We start from the raw sequence: 21,469 nt of genomic DNA on the forward strand, positions 1-21,469 counted from the left end.
GCACTGGGCTCCTCCCCCCTGCAATCACGGTAAATTATTAGAAGTTTCCACCAATTCTGAAATTATTTCTTTCATCAATTCTGGATTTTTTTTTCTATTGTTAATTCTGTATTTTCATCTGTTCGTAGATTATCACTTTCATGAATTCTGAATTTTTTTCAATTTATAAGTTATTTCTTTCAGTTATTTTCAATTCATCAAGTCTAGCATTTTCATTATTTTTGGGAATTTTTTCTCTAGTTTAAAATTACCTTGAGTGCTGAATTTTCATTAATTTACATTTAATTATGTGTGTAAAACTTTTTGTATGGATATTTCCCATTTTTTCAGCATTCCTGTATATTCTAAAATTTCCATGCCCCCCTCTCCCCCAACAAAATATATTTCATTTCATACAGTGCACTGCCCAGGCTCTATCGACCATTGTTAATTTTATCCATTGCCCAGATGAGGGGGCTGGGTTGTGTCGGGCTTTATTATGCGTATATAATACAGTACATGAATATAAAACACATTAAAAAAAGGTATATACAGATTTAAAAGTTTTTTTTTTTAAAAAAGAACGTGGTCTTCACATATTCCCAAGGGATCAGTATGATCCGTCCAGGGAATTTGTTAGTGTTAGTAGACATCCTCATGTTAGTAGACATGCCCAACCGGGATATAATTACTATTATACAAAATTTATGTCTATGAACTCTTGTGTCTTTTCCAACAAAAATATACAAAATTGGGACAAAGGGAGGTCCTAAACATTTTTGGGGCCCTGAAATTGTTGAGACATACATGGCCCAGCATCTGGTAAGGGCAGCCCTGTTAATATCAACCCAGATGTAACCGTTTCCCTCAGGTTAATGAATAAAAATTTCAGTCCAATCTGAATCATAAAAATCAGAGTCCAACTGTAATTGATAAATGGAGTGCTTATTTCAGAAACCCCCCCCCCCCCCCCATAAGTGCAGAATTTTAAATTTTGAGATATTCGAGAAGTAAAAGCAGATTTTTTTAACGAGAAAATTTCTTAACGTGAAGGATAATTCTATACCTAAAATGGAAACGTCATATATTCATTAAGGTTCAGGGGAGAGGGGTAAAAAAAAATCCAGCCTCTGCAGTTAAGCCATGTTTTCCTAAAAGCAGGTTTCTACAGTGCGAGCAACGTGAAAACTTTGATTGGTCAAAAAACCTAAATTTCAAGTTTTTAACCAATCAGCGTTTTCACACTGCACACGGCGTAAAAATTCTACTCCTAGGAAAACCAGGCTTTACGGGAGTTTCTGTAGTAAAATAAATTTTCACAACAATGTTTTACCATTTTTATGATATTAGTGGTAAAAATCAACAAAGCAGAGTTTTCGATAACATTGAAATTTATTTTGGGGAATTAGATACATTGTAGAAATAAAATAATCATATGTAATATGTATCATTCACTAATCTGCATACTCAGTATCGTCTCTTATTTTAACTTCAGATGTTGGTCAACTCAAAATCATGTTGTAGAATTCAGCATAATCTGCAGTATATTCAGCAAGCTTTTGCAGATTATTAATTTTTTTTTCTTGTTGATTGGGATTTTTCCAGCAGGGTAGGCATTCATAGTTGGCGTTTCAAGAAGGCAAGTGGTCTTTCTCAAGGAAAAATTTGTCATAGTCAAGCCATTAACAAATGTCTTGGCTTCCACTTTTCCAGGCAAACCATAGCTGAAGGCAGTGTTCGTACATAGATATTTTAAATGGGATCCTTTTCTACTTTTGAATGCTCCTTCCTAACGTTTCATCAAAGTTGAGGGTTTTGTTGTATGAGCATGGCCACCACTTTTCAAAGATTGAGCAGAAATGACTCTGAATTTCCCTCTGAACTTCTTTGGTGGAACATTTGCAATTGATTTTGTCAGGGAGAGTTTCCTGCGTCTTACCTTTGTAAGTGCCATGCATATTCTTTGCCCTAAATGTGTAGGTGGTATATTATATTATATTTGCACATGCGTGGATTAACAACACCTTTTCTTGAGAGTTTCCACATCAAATCACTATTCACTGGACACTTTTATAAAACTTAGGAAACATAGAACTGGAAATAATAGAACCCTCAAAACAAACTTTCAAAATGCAGAATAATCAGAAATGACCTGCTCAATCCCTTTTAGATCTCATAAAACTTGCCAATGTCGCTAGTGCTGCCAACTTTAATACAAGTTTTTAGTGTAGAAATCCCCTAAATGATGTCACTTGTAGGGTTTCTGCACCAAATAAATATATATATTTCAGGGATGCAAAATGAAGGTATATATATGAAACATTTTTGCAGTGGGTTTTTCTCTCTGCACTAAATGAAGTGTCAACTTCAAGAAACTAATATTAAATAAATTTCAATTTTTTGTCAGTTATGGGGTTTCTGAAATAAGCGCTTCAAATAATGATTTGTGATATTTGATAAATAAATACAGAAATTTATAGTAAAAGCTAAAAATTTAAATGTTTACAAGCATTACTACCTTGGGACCGTATTATCATCGATGGGGGGGGGGGGGTTCCGATTTGCTGACTTTTGGATGACAAAGGGGGAGGGAGGCTTGGAGGCTTACGTCATCAACCACCCTTTATGAAAATATGAAATATTTTTAATGGCATCGTACTAGGTGCCCAAAAAATGAGAAAAACCTTTCGATAGTTTGTGGGCATTCTTAAAGTAACGCCCCTCTCCCATTGATAAGTGCCCTACAGAGCCACTTTAATGATCTCTAAATGCCTCGAAGCAGAATGTTTTGGGATGTACTGCAACGAGCCCTCAGCTGACTGAAAATGTTCTGCGTAAAAATTTGCATATATATATAATATCGTTTTTCTATACTATTCTTAAAATTCTTCCAGATTGTTCTGCAACAGCACTAGTTGTTCTGTGACGTACGTCACACATTTTGGCATATTCTGCTTTGGGGTCTAAATGTTTCGTTGATCCAAGTGATCTGGAAATGTGTCCGGGCCGCTTAAGTGATCTGGAACTGTTCCACACATCACTCAAGTGATCTGTAATTATATGCCACGGATCACTTAAATAATCTGAGAATGTGCCACGGATAACTTAAGTGATGTAGAACCGCACTGGGGGCCACTTAAGTGCTCTAAAACTATGTCACATGTTACTGAATTGATCTCTAAATGTTTCAGAGATTACTTAAGTGTTCTGGAACTGTGTCCCGGGTCATTTAAGTGATCTGAAAATGTGCCCCTGGCCACTTAAATGCTCTGGAATTGTACCACGGGACACTTAAGCTATCTGTAAATGTGCCGCTTAGTTAATTTTTACAAAATTAGGTTTGAGAGGAGGGCAGGACGCATCAGTTAACCCCCGAGGCCATATTTGGTCTGTGGGCCAAGGTCCTTTATGCGATTTATCATTATATGGCTTAGAGCAGTGATTCCCAACGTGGGCGTTAATCCCCCCTGGGGGGCAATGGAATGTTCCAGGGGGGCGGTAGAAGCTACAGGTATAACATACAATCCTATGGGTTAGATTGCGTTGGGGGGCGATGGGAGAAAAAAATTTCTGAAGAAGGGGCGGTGAGACAAAAAAAGTTGAACTATGGCTTAGAGGGGGTGGGTCACAATGAATTTACTAAAGATAAATTTGAGTTCATAGCCTTCAAATAACATTGAAATTAACAGAAATTATAATACCATATTAAGGTATTTTCAATTGAAAAAATATATTTTTTTGCAATAAAAAAATAAAATTTTGATTGTCTGTGGTGGTTGCACTACCCCCCCCCCCCCCCGTGTACGTCTATGATCCCACCAATAGGTGTTAGAATTCAGAGGGGCAGAGCTGATGATGACATTTTGCTGACAAGGGGGGGGGGGTCAAAAATGGCTAAAAATTTACTTACGTAATACTTGAACAGCCCCTTGCTGTGATAAAAGCTGAGACTTACCTGTAAAATTTGCGAAGAGACATTTATGATTGAGGTTACAATCACACACACACAAACCTCTGTTAGGATAGACCAAATGATCATTCCAGTTTAAGTTCTGAAACTGTAAAATGATATTTTTGCTGTCAAAAAATATGTGAAGAAAATTATTTTTCTATTCATTCATGCAGGAGGAAGTCCTTGGCTTCGTTCTTGATATTTTCAATTTCAAGACAGTGCGTTATACAAGGCTCGAAGATCTTGCTCAGGACGTGATGGACACTGCTAGAGAGAGGTTTGAAATTATACGTGAAAGGATGAATCTGCCGTAGCCTTTTAGTAGTTTTTTTCTACTTCAACTCTGCTGTAATTGCATAACTATTGATTCAAGAACGAGGAATATGGCCTCCACGATGTTGTAATAGTCGACAAGCTTCTTTTTGAGGCATCAGCAGTTTTTGTTATTTTCGAAAAGAAATTATGTAGTTTTAAGACTGTGGTTCTATTTCTCATCGAAATCTATCATTGTTGTCTGTGTGTACAATTCATAATTCGAATTATTTTGTTTTTTCTCTTTTGCTTTATTCCCATGTGTATATGTGTATGTGGCTTTTATGTTTCAATGTCATATTTTAAAGTAATTATGAAAATTGTGGACATAGCACTATTTTAAAATCTTTGTGGCTTTTTTTGTTTGCATTATGTTATTTTTGTAAAGGTTTTTTGTCTGTTGGATATAATGTGGAGGAAAAAGCTTCAATGGATCTCTGGTGATTGTTCATTAGAACCATCCACCTCAAACTCTATTCTTCAGCATTCGATAGTCATTCTGTGTGAAATAGTTTTCAACTACAAATAGGAAAACATGAACCAATGCCCTCTTTTGTGATTATAGGTTATGAAAAATTTCCATTTTTGTGCAAACTAAATTTTGTCAATCACACATTTCTTTTATTTTATTTATTTTATTTTTTTCGCATGTTTAAAGCCTAGGTTCACATTTATCTCATGTCATCATGCTGTAATTTCATTGTAAACTCATGATAACAAGCATTTTATGCAAGTTGATTCATGTGGGGGATGTTACTTGATGTTTCTTTTCTGTCACACTGTATCTCAGCCTTTTCTACTTTGATATATAAAAAAAAGTCAGCATACAAAATTCATGAAAACTAATTTTACTTTATTAATTATACATGTTATTAATTTCAAAAGGCTACTTCACCCCAATCAAACGTTTGAGGCTTGCTCACAAAACAGCTGAAAGAGCCTTTGAATAATTTTATATTGAATTATGAAATTATTTCAGCATGATAAATGTTAAACAGGGTGCATAGCTATCACCGTAATTTACTGCAAACCGTTGATCCTAAAAGCATACTTTCAGTTAGAAAAAGTATCCAAATAATGTGTGGACCTCACATACGTCATTAACTATACAACCCCTTGCAGTATGAAGGGCATGTCTGAGGTCCACACATTATTTTGATATTTTTTTTAATTTAAAGTGTGTTTCTATGACCAACAGTGCATGAGTTATTTGAGCTGAAACAGACTTATAAGTTTTCACCCTGTATATTGGGTCATTCCGACCAAACGTGTTTACCGATCAATTCAATGTATGAGTCTTCTCAGTAGTCAAGCGGTTTTACTACTTAAAGACACAAATTATGCAGTGATCTATACACATAAGGCCAACTGCAGGACGAGTTTGGTGTGGTTATCCATTTGGCATTCTCCCTTCTCATGTCAAGCTTTTTTGGTTCAAACATTGTGGCATATTGACTTGATTCCTATATGATCCAACAAAAAACATAATTACAATCAATAGCACTGTTTGAATGCTGTTAAAGTAAAACCAAACTTAATTTGAACAGATTCTTGTAGTTCATCTTCTAAGTAGGTGAAATTATATAGCAAAACCTCTCTCGCTTATACACAAGTATATATATGATAAATTGAGATGTACTCAGAATACATGAGACTTCAGAATACTTTAAAAGAAGCATAGAAGTTTTTTGCAAGTCAAGTTGTCTTCTGAAGAATTTAAAAAAAATAGTTGATTAGTTTTGCTGTGACAAGACACTGAATTCGATGCCTTATGACTCGGAGCTTTTCTGTTTCATATTTGAATTATATGATCATGATTTAATAGTTTTTGAAAAATCGTGTAAATACCTAGAATTATACCTTCAAACTACTTTGCGAAAATTGTATAAATAATAGTTATGAAAAGAATTAGGTAACTTATATATAATATTGAAAATAATTGTTGATAATGTTTTTTGAAATTAAATTTTACTAATTGCATCAGTTGAATTTCTGTACATGTCTAATATAAATACCTCCCTTTCAGATACAATTAAACTTGGTTATAACGACATCAAAGATTCCTTGAATTTTTGTTGCTATAACTGTGGTGTCAACTGAGATAGCCCGTTTTCAAGACAGTTTTTGACAAAAATGTAGTTAGATGCAATCTCAAATGCTGTGCAAGAAGCTGTTAATTCGTAATGATTGAAGGAGACCATATTTGATCGAAATAAAACGGGGAGTCATAAATATGAGGTATCACTAGTTTTCATCAAAATATTACCAACTGTGAAAAAAATTGCCAAATATGGCATTTGAATCACACTCGGTGAAGAACTATAGTACTAGAAAATATATGCAGGGATTTTTTTTTTATGTATTTCGATGGGGGGGGGGGGCAAATTAACACGACAACTAAAATGACACATGAATATTTATATAGTAATATTTATTTTTACACAATTCATAAATTACGAAAAATGGCTTTATCTCTGATTCTATTAAAGATTAATACTTAAAGTAAATTTAGTCTGAGAAAAATCAAGAAAAACTGGACATTTTCGTAATGGGAAAAAGTTTATGAAATTATATATACGAGAAAATATAGTAACTTCCCTTAAATGGGTGATGTTAATTGGGAACAAGTTCCCGTGCATTTTTAACAATCCCTTTTCCCCCCATCATTAAGCATCAAAAAGGGCATAAAACAAAAAATGTGTCATTATATCTGAGTTCATTGCATTTTCATCAATGTTGTAAGCGATACCATTAGCATTATTCTATGGAGATTAGTCCAGAACGCAGATTTTTGTCGTTACAATTGAGTTTGATTAGTATCTGTATAAAGTCAGTGGCGCTTCCACGAAAAAAGGAATTCATATTTTTCTGTAAAATGAAATATAATTTATTTAATTCTAATTATAGAGAATGGTGCCAAAAAACAAATATGCTCATCAAATTGTGTTTCGAAAGTGACCGATTTATCGTATCCATTGTAATATTGATTGACAAAACAAATTTTTATTACTTCCATAAAATTAATGAAATAGAAACGAGTTTCATTAAAATTTTTTAATAGATGAATCAAAATTCTGATTTTTTTTTTTTTCTTCTTGACTTCTCGAGATATGCTGCTAATTTACCCAATTAGAATAGTAAAATAATATGTGATTCTATCTTGTTGGTTTGCATTGAAATTTTTTCTCCAATTTAAGATTTATTATTTGATATGTTACTGTGGCATTAATGAAAGAACAATATGTAGGGTTTGACAAATCTCAGGTGCCATGATGACTAGAAAGTTGGTATTTACAGCTGAAATGTTCCGGACGAGATTTCTAAATCAAAGACTAAAGATGTATAACAAATTTTTCGGATTTCATAATTGTCTCTTCCAATATCGGATGGGCTCACTAAGCTTCTAAAAAGTCGGGGGGGGGGCATTATTTAGGAGTTTCTATCTTGGGTAAAAACTAGGACTGGGAATAGATTAAAATTGTTAACTAGTTAATCAAAAAAATTTAATAAAAAATTTCCAAATGCTAACCATTTATAACAAATCTAGTTTTTATAGTTTTATAATAATATTATGTTGCGCTGTAAAAATATTGTTATTTATTCCATGCACCTGCTCTCTCTGGACGTAAACAAATACGGGAGTAGATTAAAAATTAAGACTGCCAGCTTTAAGCAATTTAATATGCTGAACGTATTTGTCAAATACTGGAATTCCTTCACCCTGATATTGGTTCCCCCCCCCCCCCCCAGAAAATCAGTTATATAGTTCTCAGTCAGGGGAAAATACTTTTGATCTTCACACATGTTGCTGCACCTAAATGGTACTGGAGGGGGGTGGGGTATGAAGCTGATGTTTTTAAAATACTACAACTGTGGTTTATAGTGGAGATGATATATTTTGGTCATGTATTCTAAAACTTCCATCAAACTGAGTATTGGGAACTTAAATCATCACTAATCTTTGTTGAATCCACTTGTATTTTCCCAATATTGAAAAATATATGGTCACGTATCTGAAATATTATGTATAGGAACATAATTCAAGACATTTAATAGGTTTCATCAAATCAAAAGTTAAATTATAAACTTTTTATCAAGATTTTAATCAAATTGATCCAGTCGATTAACTCAACTGTAATTTTTAACTGCTATTAACAATTGATCAATTAACAGATGTGACTAATCAGACCAGCCATAGTAAGAACCATGGTTGGCACCTAAGTTATTTTTTGATTAGTCAAGCCCTGCAATAGGTGTATTAAATTAATATGTATTTTTATTTTTTCTCTCTCTCTTGAAAGTTCTGTGTCTTACATGTATGTGCAGATTTCTCTTCCTTATTCTCTCATGAAGAGGCTATGATCGACATTGCGATGTAGAAAAATTACTTATTACTTACTTTGTTAATACATCGTTACTTCTCTGTATCTAATTGTTAGTTTCATCTCATGTATGTATTGCTTCACTTATCTCATTGAATAATTTATTATTTCGGGGGTATAATAATTATGATTTCGATATTGAAATCATGTGATGATCATCTTTGTATAACGAAAATAATTACATGGCTGAAAAATGCATCCATCATTTCCTTATGTTGCCAAGTCTTGTCAATCAAGTTCACATGAGAAAATCAAAATATTATGTACCTGTCCATTTAGTGTTTAGCTCACCTCTTTCTGTAGTTAGCATCGAAAGTTGTAGGTTGTAGCGATTATATTTTGCTTCAAGGGAAGAGACAGGGCATTAATGCCGAGTTTATTTCGATATTAATATCCAGAAAATCTCTTTTCTCTATGGGTTATGGCCAAGGTAAAACATCCCTTGATATCATTTTTCATCCCATTTATTTTGAATGTTGAAATTTATATTAGGGCAGATGAACTTTGTTTAATGCGAAATTGCATAAAGTAATTTTTGCTTATTTAATTTTATTTAAAAATACTTCAAGCAAAACATGTCTGGTATCATGGCGCAAGTGTTTTTTTTAACTTTAATAGGAAATTTATTGCTTCTGTCCCATGTTTTCTGTTAATGAGGCTCACCTGTGATTATTTTATAATTATTATCATGCAAACTTTCTGACGATAGAGATATCGCCAATTCTCTCACTTTCCATTTCACACTGTAGAGGTTTTTCTTGATTTTGTCTTTGATTTCTGTGATTTTTTTTTTCTTTCATTCTTCTGTGATGATCATCTTCCATAAAAATCATGTTAAAAATATTCAGACAGTAATATTTTTTCTGCTTTGATTGTTTCTGAATGTGAACTGTAGCTGGATATGCCATTTTATTTGTTCTCTTATTTATACACTTATATTTTATATGATGAATAAAAAAGAAAATAGTTTTTACATTTTGGTCTCATCAATCATAAAAATACATCATAGAACAGGAACGTACAACTTTTTCCACCTGCATTCACAGGCTGCGATCTCCTGCTCTTATGTGTCACTGGGCACATATGCAATTTTTCTTCCTGGGCATTTTGTTCAGCTATCCATTTTTAGTCAAATGGCTTGTATGTTGCACCGACTTAATAGCTGTCTTCATCGGGGAAAACAACACAGGAGATTTGATACTTACTAGCACAATGCAAAGGAGGCCCACTGCTATTAATTTTTGCCAACTTTTTTCCGACACGACCCTGCCTCATTTGAGATAACAAAATTAAGTTGCTTTGCATTAGTCCGGGAGTGTGAGCGGTTCTATCTGTCTGCAGGCCAGATATGTGGTATGTAGAGGCGGCATCACTGTATAACAAGAATTACACAAACAAACTTGAAGGCAAATGAGGTTTGCCAACTAACGATAGTTGCTACAAAAATCGCCAGCGACGGGAAATAGATGGCTACTGAAAGTCTCAATGGGTAAAAATGTAATTCGCCAAAAAAACATTGACAAATATGTGAGGCAAATATTTTTTATTTGACCATGATTATATGATGTTCATAATTATATCGTTTTCAAGTTATGGAAACAATCTTAATTCTTGATTTCAGTAAAAACTATTCAATTGAGACGTGTTGAAAATAAAGGGGGAAAAAAATTGGAATGTCGAAAATTAAGGTGATGTTTCGTAAAATACAGGTCGCATGGTCACCCTGTATATACAAGTTTCTGGCCCGCAACAAAGAAATACCGCATTGCTGCAACACCACCTATAGAGCCAGGCCTCCGCACGAAGCTTGTGACGGCAATGAAGGCGGCCATTTCTCCTATTGTCATTGGATATACTGCAAAAAAAGTTAGATATCCCATGCGTCGGCCTGCTGTATCCATCAGCAATAGGTGAAATGACCACCTTCAGTGACGGGACGAGCTTCGTGCGGAGGCCTTGTTCTATAGGTGGTGTTGATTGCTGCCGCCGTTCATGTACAAAGCCATTCAACACACAGGATGCCTGGCGAACCGTGTGTGTGTGGTCCTAGCGGCATTCTTCTCCAATTAGAAAAAGTTTCCAAATAACCTGTAGTACTCAGATATTTCATTCATGTTGCAAGGGGTTGTTTAGTTATTAAAATAAAAAAATTGATTTTTTTTTTTCCATTTTAATAACCATACTACCCCTTTCAACATGAATGACATATCCGAGTACTACACGTTATTTAGAAACTTTTTATAATTGGAAGTATACACCTCTAGGATCAACAGTTCACCAGTAAAATTAGCTATTTGATTATTTTTCTCGGTTTCTTCATTTTGACATCGTACAAGTGTGTATGATATTCAAGCATTTTTCGTATATAGCATCAGCCGCGTGTCATCGCTCATTCGCTTGAAGTTGTGTGCTTGTTTTTGAAATGCTCTATAATAACATAATCAAAATACCAATTTATGGAAAATCCCTTATCATCCATATATTCTGACCCAGTAACTTAAATTATAGCTCACGATACCGCATATATCTTTCTGAATTTGCACGATATATTAAACTGGAATGTTTATGTTAGTTGCATTACATATATCTGGCGATATCGAATTATGAAAAAATAAAATATTTTCTGCGCGTGTGCAATTAAAAATCATTTGCTAAAAATTTCCATATCTCATTGAATAATAAATTGTCACATTCTAAATTCCTACATAGGTTGTCTCATGTAGTGCCAATTTTTCTGTAAATTTCATAAAAATTGGTAGAGAACTCAGAAATGTTGTGAACGAAAAATGTGATGAAAATTGTAATTTTTTCAGAAAACATATTTTTATGAATATCCGTGATACACTTTCACCAAAATGCACACAAGTATTGCGCAAAGTTTGCACAAAATTTTGTGGGAGTTACAAATCATTTACAGTTTTTTATAACAGGATTTATCGAAACACTTTTCTTTCTTATTTAATTTTTTGTTGGTCTCCTAAATGCACTCGTATCTAAATTTTCACTGGAAATTGTGAGTACAAGCATAGGGTCCACGTGACCGTAATTTCAGAACGGTTCGCCCAATAATTTTCTAGAAATTCGTGAAAATATCTAAACTCCAAAAAGAACACAGGCTTTTGGAAACAAGTGTATGTCTTTATCTATTATCAACAGTTCAAAACCTAATGAGGGAGAGTGTGTGTGTGTTTGCAAGGATTTATTTTCTTTGCATCCTTGTGTATTTTCAAACAAAATTCTTCTAACAAAAAATAATGACGGATTTTCTCTTTCAAGTGTACGCCACTCAAAACTTTTAGCAACAAAGACTTATTACGCAGACCCCTGTAATCTTGTAACTCCTCCGCAGAAGATAATGCAACAACTTTCAAAAATGTTTCGTAACATTCAATTGTAGATCAATACGTCCCAATACTTTCGAGAAAGTAGTTTATTCTTTTTTCCTTTACCCTCCGTGAAAGATTGCGGAGTTTTTTTCCAATATTTTCGGCAACTTGACGTCTAATCCTACGGATTTTCTGCGATCACCTTCAAAAGTATTTCCAAAAAGAGCATTTACCTTACGTCACTCAAGGGTGAAAAAAGGTGCTACACCTTTTAGAGAGTGAGAGCCGTTTCATTGGTTTGGAAACGCGTCGTCTGCCACTTGAGTATGGGCGTATTTACAGGACAGCAAATTTGAGGGATCTTTTGGCCTCGGGAGATTTGGCGAGTGGCCTAGAAAGTTAGTAGAATGGAAGAAGGGCTTCAAATTCGTATAAAAATCCACCTCTGCCCGGACAGCAAGGGACTTGATTAGTGAGTGATCAAAAGAGTGACTTAGAGCATGAGCAAGCATGTGATTAAACGACCGAAATAGTGATCTACAGAGTGACGGACCAGGTTAGTGAGTGACTTAGAGCGTATGCAAGCTGGTGAATAACCAAAAGAGCGACCTAGAGTGTGAAAGCACAGGAATGACCAAAAAAGTGACATAGAGGGCGTGCAAGCTTGTGAATGACCAAAAGAGTGATCTAGAGCAGTGTTTCTTAACCTTTTTTTGCCCGTGGCCCCCTTTGAACCATATTTTTTTTCTCGTGGCTCCCCTGTCTTACCCAGAGTTTTCAACTCTCATCTAGAAGCAAGATCCTTTATACGTATTGAAATGATTTTTTTCAGTGAATTTATACTGAACGAAAATTTTGCAAAGAAAATTGGCCTCCAGACCACCAGCCTAGAATTTATTGATCTCCCCGCTAGTCCGAGTTCTATCACGACCGTCTCAACATCATGGGGCCCCCCTCCTTAGGCGAAGTGATGCTACGGTAGTCCCATACTTTAGCTGGAAATAAACAGCCTACATATTTCCTGCTTATTTTCTAAATTAATTGTGCTATACAAAATATCATAAGGTGGGGTCATTTATGGGCATGACCCCTCACAAGACTGGGACTGACAGAGCTACAGCCTGGGGCCTAATATGGTTTTTCATCATTTTTTTTTTTTTGTTTTTCATACAATAAATTTCATATAGAGAAGGGGGTCTGAAAAATTTAGCCGGGGACTTGAGAAAAACCCAATCCTAGGGAACTTGTTGCAAAATGTAGGCGGTGAGACCTGGATGGGTCCATGCCCAAAAGAAGGCCCTGGTTTTATGGGTGGTTTTGTTGGATTCTCTCTCTCACTGTAAGTGTTAGTCACTAATATAAAATCTTTATTTCTTCACACCTTAATTTTTCTTCTCACCTCTCCAAACCACCTGTCTTGGCCCCTTTCACCATTTTCTTCCGTGGCCCCCCTGAAGTATCCCAGTACCACAAGGGGGCCATATGGCCCCCGGTTGAGAACCACTGATCTAGAGCAGCGTTTCTCAACCGCCGGGCTACGGCTCGGTACCGGGCCCTGACATCAGTCAAACCGGACCGTGAATAGCTGATTCATTTTTACCCATTTAGACCCCATTAGGCGTGCGTATGACCGGGGCCTTCCACTCACATAAAAGAAATCAACCGGGCCGCGGGCTTCCAAAGGTTGAGAACCACTGATCTAGAGTGTGTGCAAGCTTGTAAATGACCAATAGAATGACTTAGAGCAAGGCTAAAAGTGTAAATGATCAAAAGAGTGACCTAGAGCACGTGCAAGTGTGTGAGTGACCAAAGAATTATGCAAGCATGTGAGTGACCAAAAGAATGACTAGAGCATGTGTAAATGATCAAAAGAGTGACATATAAAGCAATGAACCACTTCAGTAAGTGACCAAAAGAATGACCTAGAGCATGTGTAAGTCTGTGAATGGCGAAAAAAAAGTGCAAGCATATGAGTGACCAAAACAGCGTGCAAGCATATGAATGACTAAAAGTGACTTGGAGAGTGTGTGAGCATGGGAGTGACCAAAAGAATGAATTAGAGACACCTGTAGTCGAATTAGGTGTACCTGTAGGAGAGGGGGGGGCAAGCGGGTTATAGCACAGGGGGCGAATCCAAATGAAAAGAGTAGCCTAGAAAATTAGACTAGAACGGGAGAGGGGTGGCAAAATTCGTGTAGCCCACAGGCGGCAAGACCATAAATGCGCCTCTGCACTTGAGTAATCTGGAAATGTGCTTCACGCCACTCAAGTGATCTGAAAGTGTGCCGCGGCCGTGCGATGTATCTACCATTGGTGGATAAAGCACTATTGGTGAAGTTTTCCCCTTTCAGCCGGATGAAGCTTTATTAGCGTTTCGGAAGCAGAAGTAATTGATAAACGGTCGAAATCCCCCAATCTGCTCTCCTGAAGAGCCCTCCATCGACAGAAATTCGAACTAAATCTCATTTTCCGTTCAAAAGGAAAAATCCTCCTTCTTCGGATTGATTTTTTGCACAAACGGCATCCAAATACACTAATTACAGTGAAACCTCGCCACAACAATATTCGATATAAACGACAATTTGCAACGATATATATATATACTAGCTATAATATCCGGCGTTGCCCGGGTTTTCTTCAATGAGGCTTTTTTTGGATCACTTGATATCTCCCTCCTTCTTTGAGGGACATGCAAACCACGTCTAAGTTCACCAATATGGCGACTCATGAAAGAAACAAATCTAGATTTGAAGAAACGTAAAAAGAAATATATATTTTTTTCTTTTTTTAAAGGGTGCTAGGTATTTCGATTCCCTTCCCCCCCCCCCCCGAACTTCAAGTTATCCATCTCTGCCTGCTTCTGCTTCAAAAATGGTTAATTAAAACTGTGGAATTTCCTTGATGTACTTTTTACGGGCCCATAGTTAATTTCAAAAAAACCTAAACTACGTATATCCATTTATGCAGTTGAATATCAAAAGACGCTATACGGAGACATTAATTTTCATGCTTGACAAGATATAAATAAAAAATTGAAATCAATGTTATCGTATGGATATCCAACTCGAAAGTAGGTCCGGCTAATTACTTGATATTTAATTTTCTGGGCTTCGTATATCTTAAAGCGAACTCAATATTTGAGAAATCGAGTATTTAATACAATTTTTAAAATTATTTATGTGACAGAAAACCCCACCAACTTTCCGCATTTCTAGATTAAAATCGGCAATTTTAGCACTGATTTCTATGAGGATCACCCTTTTCCTGACCCTCAAAGCGATGCTGATGATGATTACGACGTCATTCAAAAAATCTCATTACTGGGAGTATTGAAAATGTGGCAAACCATTATAAAGGCATAAATATTATACATATACTGACAGCGTTGAAGAAATGACAAACCGTTGTATAGGCATATACACGTCTGAAACGCATTGCTAGGGAACCACGGTAACCAAAGTAAATTTTCGGAAAGTGATTGTTGAGGCCCAGAAACCATTGTTTCCCGACAGTTTTTTGCCCATTTGGGGCATTTGCCCTGCTCTGACGAAACTTTAAAGTAGCCTATCGTTCAAGTCGGGTCCCATTTGGTATATATGCAAAATTTGGTGACGATCGATCTAAAATTGTAGATTTGTATAGAGAACATACACACACACACACAGAAAATAAATTTTATATATATAGATAGATAGATAGATAATGACTCTCCACAACAGCGTTTCTCAACCGGTGCTCCCTTGGGGCTCCTTGTGGGCTCTCCAGGAGCTCCACGGAAGCTCGAGGAAAATTAAAAGAAACAGTAAAATTAAAAAAAACAATTATAACTATTTTTAAATAGTTAAAATAAATCACTAACTTGATGAATAATTAAAAAATTGGCCTATGCAGGGCTCCCCCATAGAATTTTTTTACTTGTAAGGGCTCCGCGCGAGTCAAAAAAGGTTGAGAACCGCTGCTCTACAACAATATATTTTTTTTCAAGTCTCGTTTGGAAATACCTATTAGTCTAATGTTAAACTTATTCCTCTCGATATAACGACAATCCCTCAACAACGGTATTTTTCTCTATCCGCAGAGTAACGTTATATCGAGATTTCGCTTTACTTCAATTTTTATGAATAATTAAACTATTTACGATTTATGGGACACCCTGTATATATCCCCCCCCCCGGTATTGCTCTGGATCAGAGATTCTTAACCTATGGGTCACAAGCGCTCCCCAGATGGATCGTATGAATCCATTTAAAATCCAGTTATAAAGTCATCTTTTGCTCCACTGATTTCATGGATCGTCTTAATGATTTGGGCCGCCTGGTCTGGAACCCGGTTATTTTTGGTGCTCTCGAGACATGATTTTATGGTACACTATGTTGGGAAGAAGTCCGGCATCATATTATTATTAAATGCACTGGAATGCTTAAAATTATCTATTTTAAAATATGAACGAATTAAAAAGTTCATCAAAATTTACTAGGATTACAGAAAAAATAGAATCTATAATCAATGAAAACTAATACAAAAAATTAATGAAAAACAATGCAAAAATTAATGAAAAATAATTATAAAATTAACGGAAAATAATTATAAAATTAACGGAAAATAATTATAAAATTAACGGAAAATAATTATAAAATTTATGGAAAACAACTGAAAATTAATTACAGAAATAATTCCAGGATTAATGAAAAACATTTCTAAAATTGATAGAAAATGATTTTGAGAACTGATGAAAACTAATTCCTTGCTTATAATGAAAAATAATTCTAAAATCAATGAAAAATATATATAAAATTACAAAAATTACAGAAAATAGATTAAAAAAGTCCAAAGAGTGCGTGTTTCTTTCTTCAAATAATTTCCTTTTGTCTATATACAGGGTGGGCAAAATTTTTGAAGTAGAAACTTCAAAAATTCATAAAAACCGAAATGAAAAACGGTTTGCAGGGTTAGCATCGCTAGGTCACGGGGATTTCTTTAAGACAGGGAAAAACTCAAGAAATAGGCGATAGATGGCACTGATGTACACAAATCAAACTAAAGATATGCAAATAATAAACAGAATGCCTCCGAATCGTTTATTACAGCAGTAGTATGTGTTCTATATGACCACCACCACAGGGAATAACACACTGCTGACGAGTCACAAATCCAGCAGCGGCAGAGTGCAGCATGTCCACATACACGGTTTACAACGGTGAACTGATTGTGGATTAGCAGCGCAAGTTCTTATAACCGTCTCATTTGCATATGTCCACCGAAGTCGCTCGAACCAGCGCCACCTATCGGCTGTTTTTGTTATTTTTTTCTCCTGTCAAAAAAATTCCCCGTGACCTAGTGATGCTAACCCTGCAACCCGTTTTTTTTATTTCGGTTATTTTTCCAGTTTTTATTAATTTTTAAAGTTTTTACGGACTTTTTGCCCACCCTGTATACAGGGTGTGAAAAAAAAAACCTTTCCACGTCATTTCACGTCGCGCATGCATGCCTCGATATGAGATGCGGTGGATATTTTGAACATCTTCCTATGTAAACATATGCAAATACCAATGTTCATGTTTCCAATGAAGTTTCCCCCTCCCCCTCCCCTCCCTGTACCGGATGTGACGTCATAATTTTCTTTCCTATTTTTCTCGAAAACTATGGGTCTCGTACCTGTTCGACGCATTTTATTTTTTCCAAGACAGGAATCTGACTTTGCAGAGTTTGGGCGGTTATGATGGGACACCCTGTATACAGGGTGGGCAAAAAAAGTCCGTAGAAACTTTAAAAATGAATAAAAACTGGAAAAACAACCGAAATAAAAAACGGTTTGTAGAGTTACCATCGCTAAAAGTCACGGGAATTCAACCAAACGGGATGCATGGTCAGCGTACTTGCGAACGGGAATTTTTTTGGATACAGTTACCGATCGGTTATTGTTATCCATAGACATAAAATTAGATGTTATGTTACATCTATTGTTATCAGAGACCACCGAGTCCCAACGTGATCACATTAAGCGGCGTGGGCTGTATTTACGAATTTATGAGACACCCTGTATATATTTCCCCCCGGTATTACTCTGGAAGGTCATTTCACTTTTAGGAAAGCAATTTCGAATATTTTTTTTCATCTCTTTTTCTCTCTCGATCTTTTGTGATTCGGGCTGAATGAAGATCCCGCCGGCGGCGACCTCCGGGGATGGATCGGAACGAACCACGAGTCACATTCCATCAAGAGTGAAACGCGCACTATCTCAAAGTCCCGTTTCAGTACCACAAATGACTTCCAACCGCGACCCCGCTGGCCTTTTGCCATTACTTTCTATCTTTGTACTGTACGAGTTTGTTCCTTTCGGCCGACGACCGATGAAAGGCCTAAAAAAAAAAAAAAAAAATGCATCTCGATGCCTTTTTAGCGTAATGACGGCGATTTCAAGAAATTTCCTTTCGTGTTCGTCTTGAATGGAATCGAGTCCATCATCAATAGCCATTGCAGAAGGAAAACAAAATTAATAAATACTTTCAGTATGAACTTTAAAAGGAATGTGTATTTTTTCATGTTGAACTGTGACATTTTTCGTTTTATTGAATGTGAAACTTTGTCGCGGAAATTATAATTCTTTACATTTTGAAAAAAGGAGAAATTTCCCTAATGGGAGGGAGGAAAGGGCAAGGGAAATTTCTTTTCTGACCTTTTCCCCTCTAAAACCGGAATTACATTTTAAAAGTTTGATAAAAGTTGTTTTATAAAATTTGAAAAATACAACCAATAAGCGTAAACATTTGCTTGAATGTAACCAATAGGTTTATTGTTTGTTGTTTTTTTCATGTTTTATAAAACTTTTATGATGTATAATCCAGGCCTAACTAATATTTATTTCTTCTCGTAATGCTTTATGACGTACTTGCTCAACCCGTGGTTGGCCCTCGGGTTAAATGTGGCCTCGAAGTTATCTAATGCGGTCCTTGACCTCAAACCTAATTTTGTAAAAATGAACTAAGTGGCACATTTGCTTTGTCACTTACGTGACCCACGGTGCTGTTCCCCCACCACTTAAGTGGTTCGTTGCGCAGTTCAAAAGGAATGTGTATTTTCATGTTGAACTGTGACATTTTTCGTTTTATTGAATGTGAAACTTGTCACAGAAATTCTAAGTCTTTAGATTTTGAAAAAGGAGAAATTTCCCTTGCGAGAGGGAGGCAAGGGAAATTTCTTTTTTTTTCCTTTCTTCTTTCTTTTCTGGTCCTTTCCGCTCTTAGGCCCGGATTAAACAATAAAAGTTTTGTAAAAGTTGTTTTATAAAATTTGAAAAATACAACCAATAAGCGTAAACATTTGCTTGAATGTAACCAATAGGTTTATTGGTTGCTGTTTTTTTCATGTTTTATAAAACTTTTATGATGTATAATCCAGGCCTAACTAATATTTATTTCTTCTCGTAAAGCTTTATGGCGTATTTGCTCAACCCGTGGCTGGCCCTCGGGTTAAATGTGGCCTCGGAGTTATCTGATGCGGTCCGTGACCTCACAAACCTAATTTTTGTAAAAATGCACTAAGTGGCACATTTGCTTTGTCACTTACGTGACCCACGGTGCTGTTCCCCCACCACTTAAATGGTTGGGGGCGCAGTTCCAGATCACTTAAGTGTCCCGTGGCATATTTACAGTTTACAGTTACCCTGCATATAAACGCGCGACACAGTTCCATAGCACTCAAGTAGCCCACGATACATTTAAAGATCACTTAATTGATCTGCGGTACAGTTCCAGATCACTCAAGCGGCCGTCGGTGCAGTTCACCCTCAGTACAGTTCCAGATCACTCAAGCTGCCCGTGGCACATTTACAGAGTAGCCTGTGACCCATTTTCTCCTTCGAGGCGGGAATGTGAGCCGATCTCCCCGTTAAAAAGTCCGCCACAGAGAGCAACAGGCCTACATAACGATTCAAATATTCAATCACTACACTTCACTCATAGATATGGCATCACTGAAAATTCAAAACACAACACTAGATGTGTGCACTCAGAATATATTAGGTATCTATACACACTTCCGGCACAACTCAATCGGTAGTTAATTGCCCGTGGCGATAGACCGAAGCTGTGCTCGGTTGGAATGAATAAATGTGTCACAGTTCCAGATCACTCAAGCGGCCCTCGGCACATTTACAGATCCCTTGAGTATTTGCTATTCTGACCGAGTTGAATTGATAACGCATATCTGACTCCACTCTGATCTGATTATAAGACGGCATGTCAACAATCACCGCATTAATTAATTTATTCACAAAAATTCACACACACGAAAAGACACAACTGTATATTTTTTTTCTTCTTCCGGTCTCTTGGCGCGCGTAATCTGCGCAGTCACTTTTAACGCCAAGCGTTGGCGAAACTCCGCCACAAGTAATCCGCGACACAGTTTCAGGGCATTTAAGCGACCCTCGATGCAGTTCCACACATCCCTTATGTTACCCGTGGCACAGTTTCAGATGACTTAAGTGGCCCGCTCTTTCCTGAAGGTTGAGCAAACTTTTGCTTTAAGGGCTTCCTTCCCACTATAAATGAAATTTGGAATATCTTATTGAATAATAAGCCCCTTATACTGTTACCAGGTAGTATAAGGGGCAAACATTTTTTGGCGTCCCCGTTTAATGCCGTAAGCTACAAATGTAAGCAAAATTTCTCATTTTTACGCACTTTTTTAACTCTCGTGAGGTCCCGGGCCGCTCTTTCCAGAACAGGGTGGGGGGGGGGAAAGCAGAGGTTTTTTAATAATTTTGGGACGCCTTAACCCCGATTTTATATATTCGGTGGGAGGGGGGAATTCCATCACCCAAACATTCATACATTATTACAAAATATACCAGAAAATGTCCATATAAAAAAATATATAAACGAAAATAAAATATGAATTAATGAAGAAATCAATTAAAACTAGGACCTAATGAAAGAGAAATCGTCTGAATTAATGAAAGTTCAGAAAAATTTCAAAATTCATCAAAATTCAGAGTCCCAAAATCGATGAATATTAAGAACAAAATTTGTGAAAATTCAGAATTAGAGAATTCGCGGAAATTCAGAACTCCAGAATTTTGATGGGAAATTCTGATTTTATGAAAGAAATAATTCCGGAATTATATTTCTTTCTAGATTATTTATTTCTTTGTGGAATTCAAAAGTTGTTTCTAGACGATATTGCAGAATTCCAGAATTATTTCTAGATGAAAATGCAGAATTCCAGAATTATTTCTAGATGAAAATGCAGAATTATAGAATTATTTCTTTATAGATGAAGAAGCAGAAAATTCCGGAATTGCAGAAAATTACAGAACAATTTCTAGATGAAAATGTAGAAAATTACAGAACAATTTCTAGATGAAAATGTAGAAAATTACAGAACAATTTCTAGATGAAAATGTAGAAAATTACAGAACAATTTCTAGATGAAAATGTAGAAAATTACAGAACAATTTCTAGATGAAAATGTAGAAAATTACAGAACAATTTCTAGATGAAAATGTAGAAAATTAC

At 35.9% G+C, this 21,469-nt stretch overlaps 1 protein-coding gene across 2 annotated transcripts in view; it reads left to right on the forward strand.

Annotated features, from left to right (window-relative positions):
* The window catches only part of Miga (mitoguardin), a 32,052-nt gene extending 26,981 nt beyond the window's left edge, over positions 1-5,071 (forward strand). For both annotated transcript variants that reach the window (XM_089231614.1, XM_089231615.1), the window contains exon 14: positions 4,105-5,071. In XM_089231614.1, the coding sequence (XP_089087740.1) occupies positions 4,105-4,245 (141 nt within the window). In that variant the 3' untranslated portion in view covers positions 4,246-5,071. The remainder of the gene's footprint in view (positions 1-4,104) is intronic.
* The last annotated feature ends 16,398 nt before the right edge of the window (positions 5,072-21,469 follow it).

Source organism: Pholcus phalangioides, unplaced genomic scaffold (assembly GCF_987345545.1).
Source record: "Pholcus phalangioides strain wild (caught in Gottingen) unplaced genomic scaffold, Ppha-v1.0 ptg000004l_1, whole genome shotgun sequence".
In the NCBI taxonomy this organism is placed as follows: domain Eukaryota; kingdom Metazoa; phylum Arthropoda; class Arachnida; order Araneae; family Pholcidae; genus Pholcus; species Pholcus phalangioides.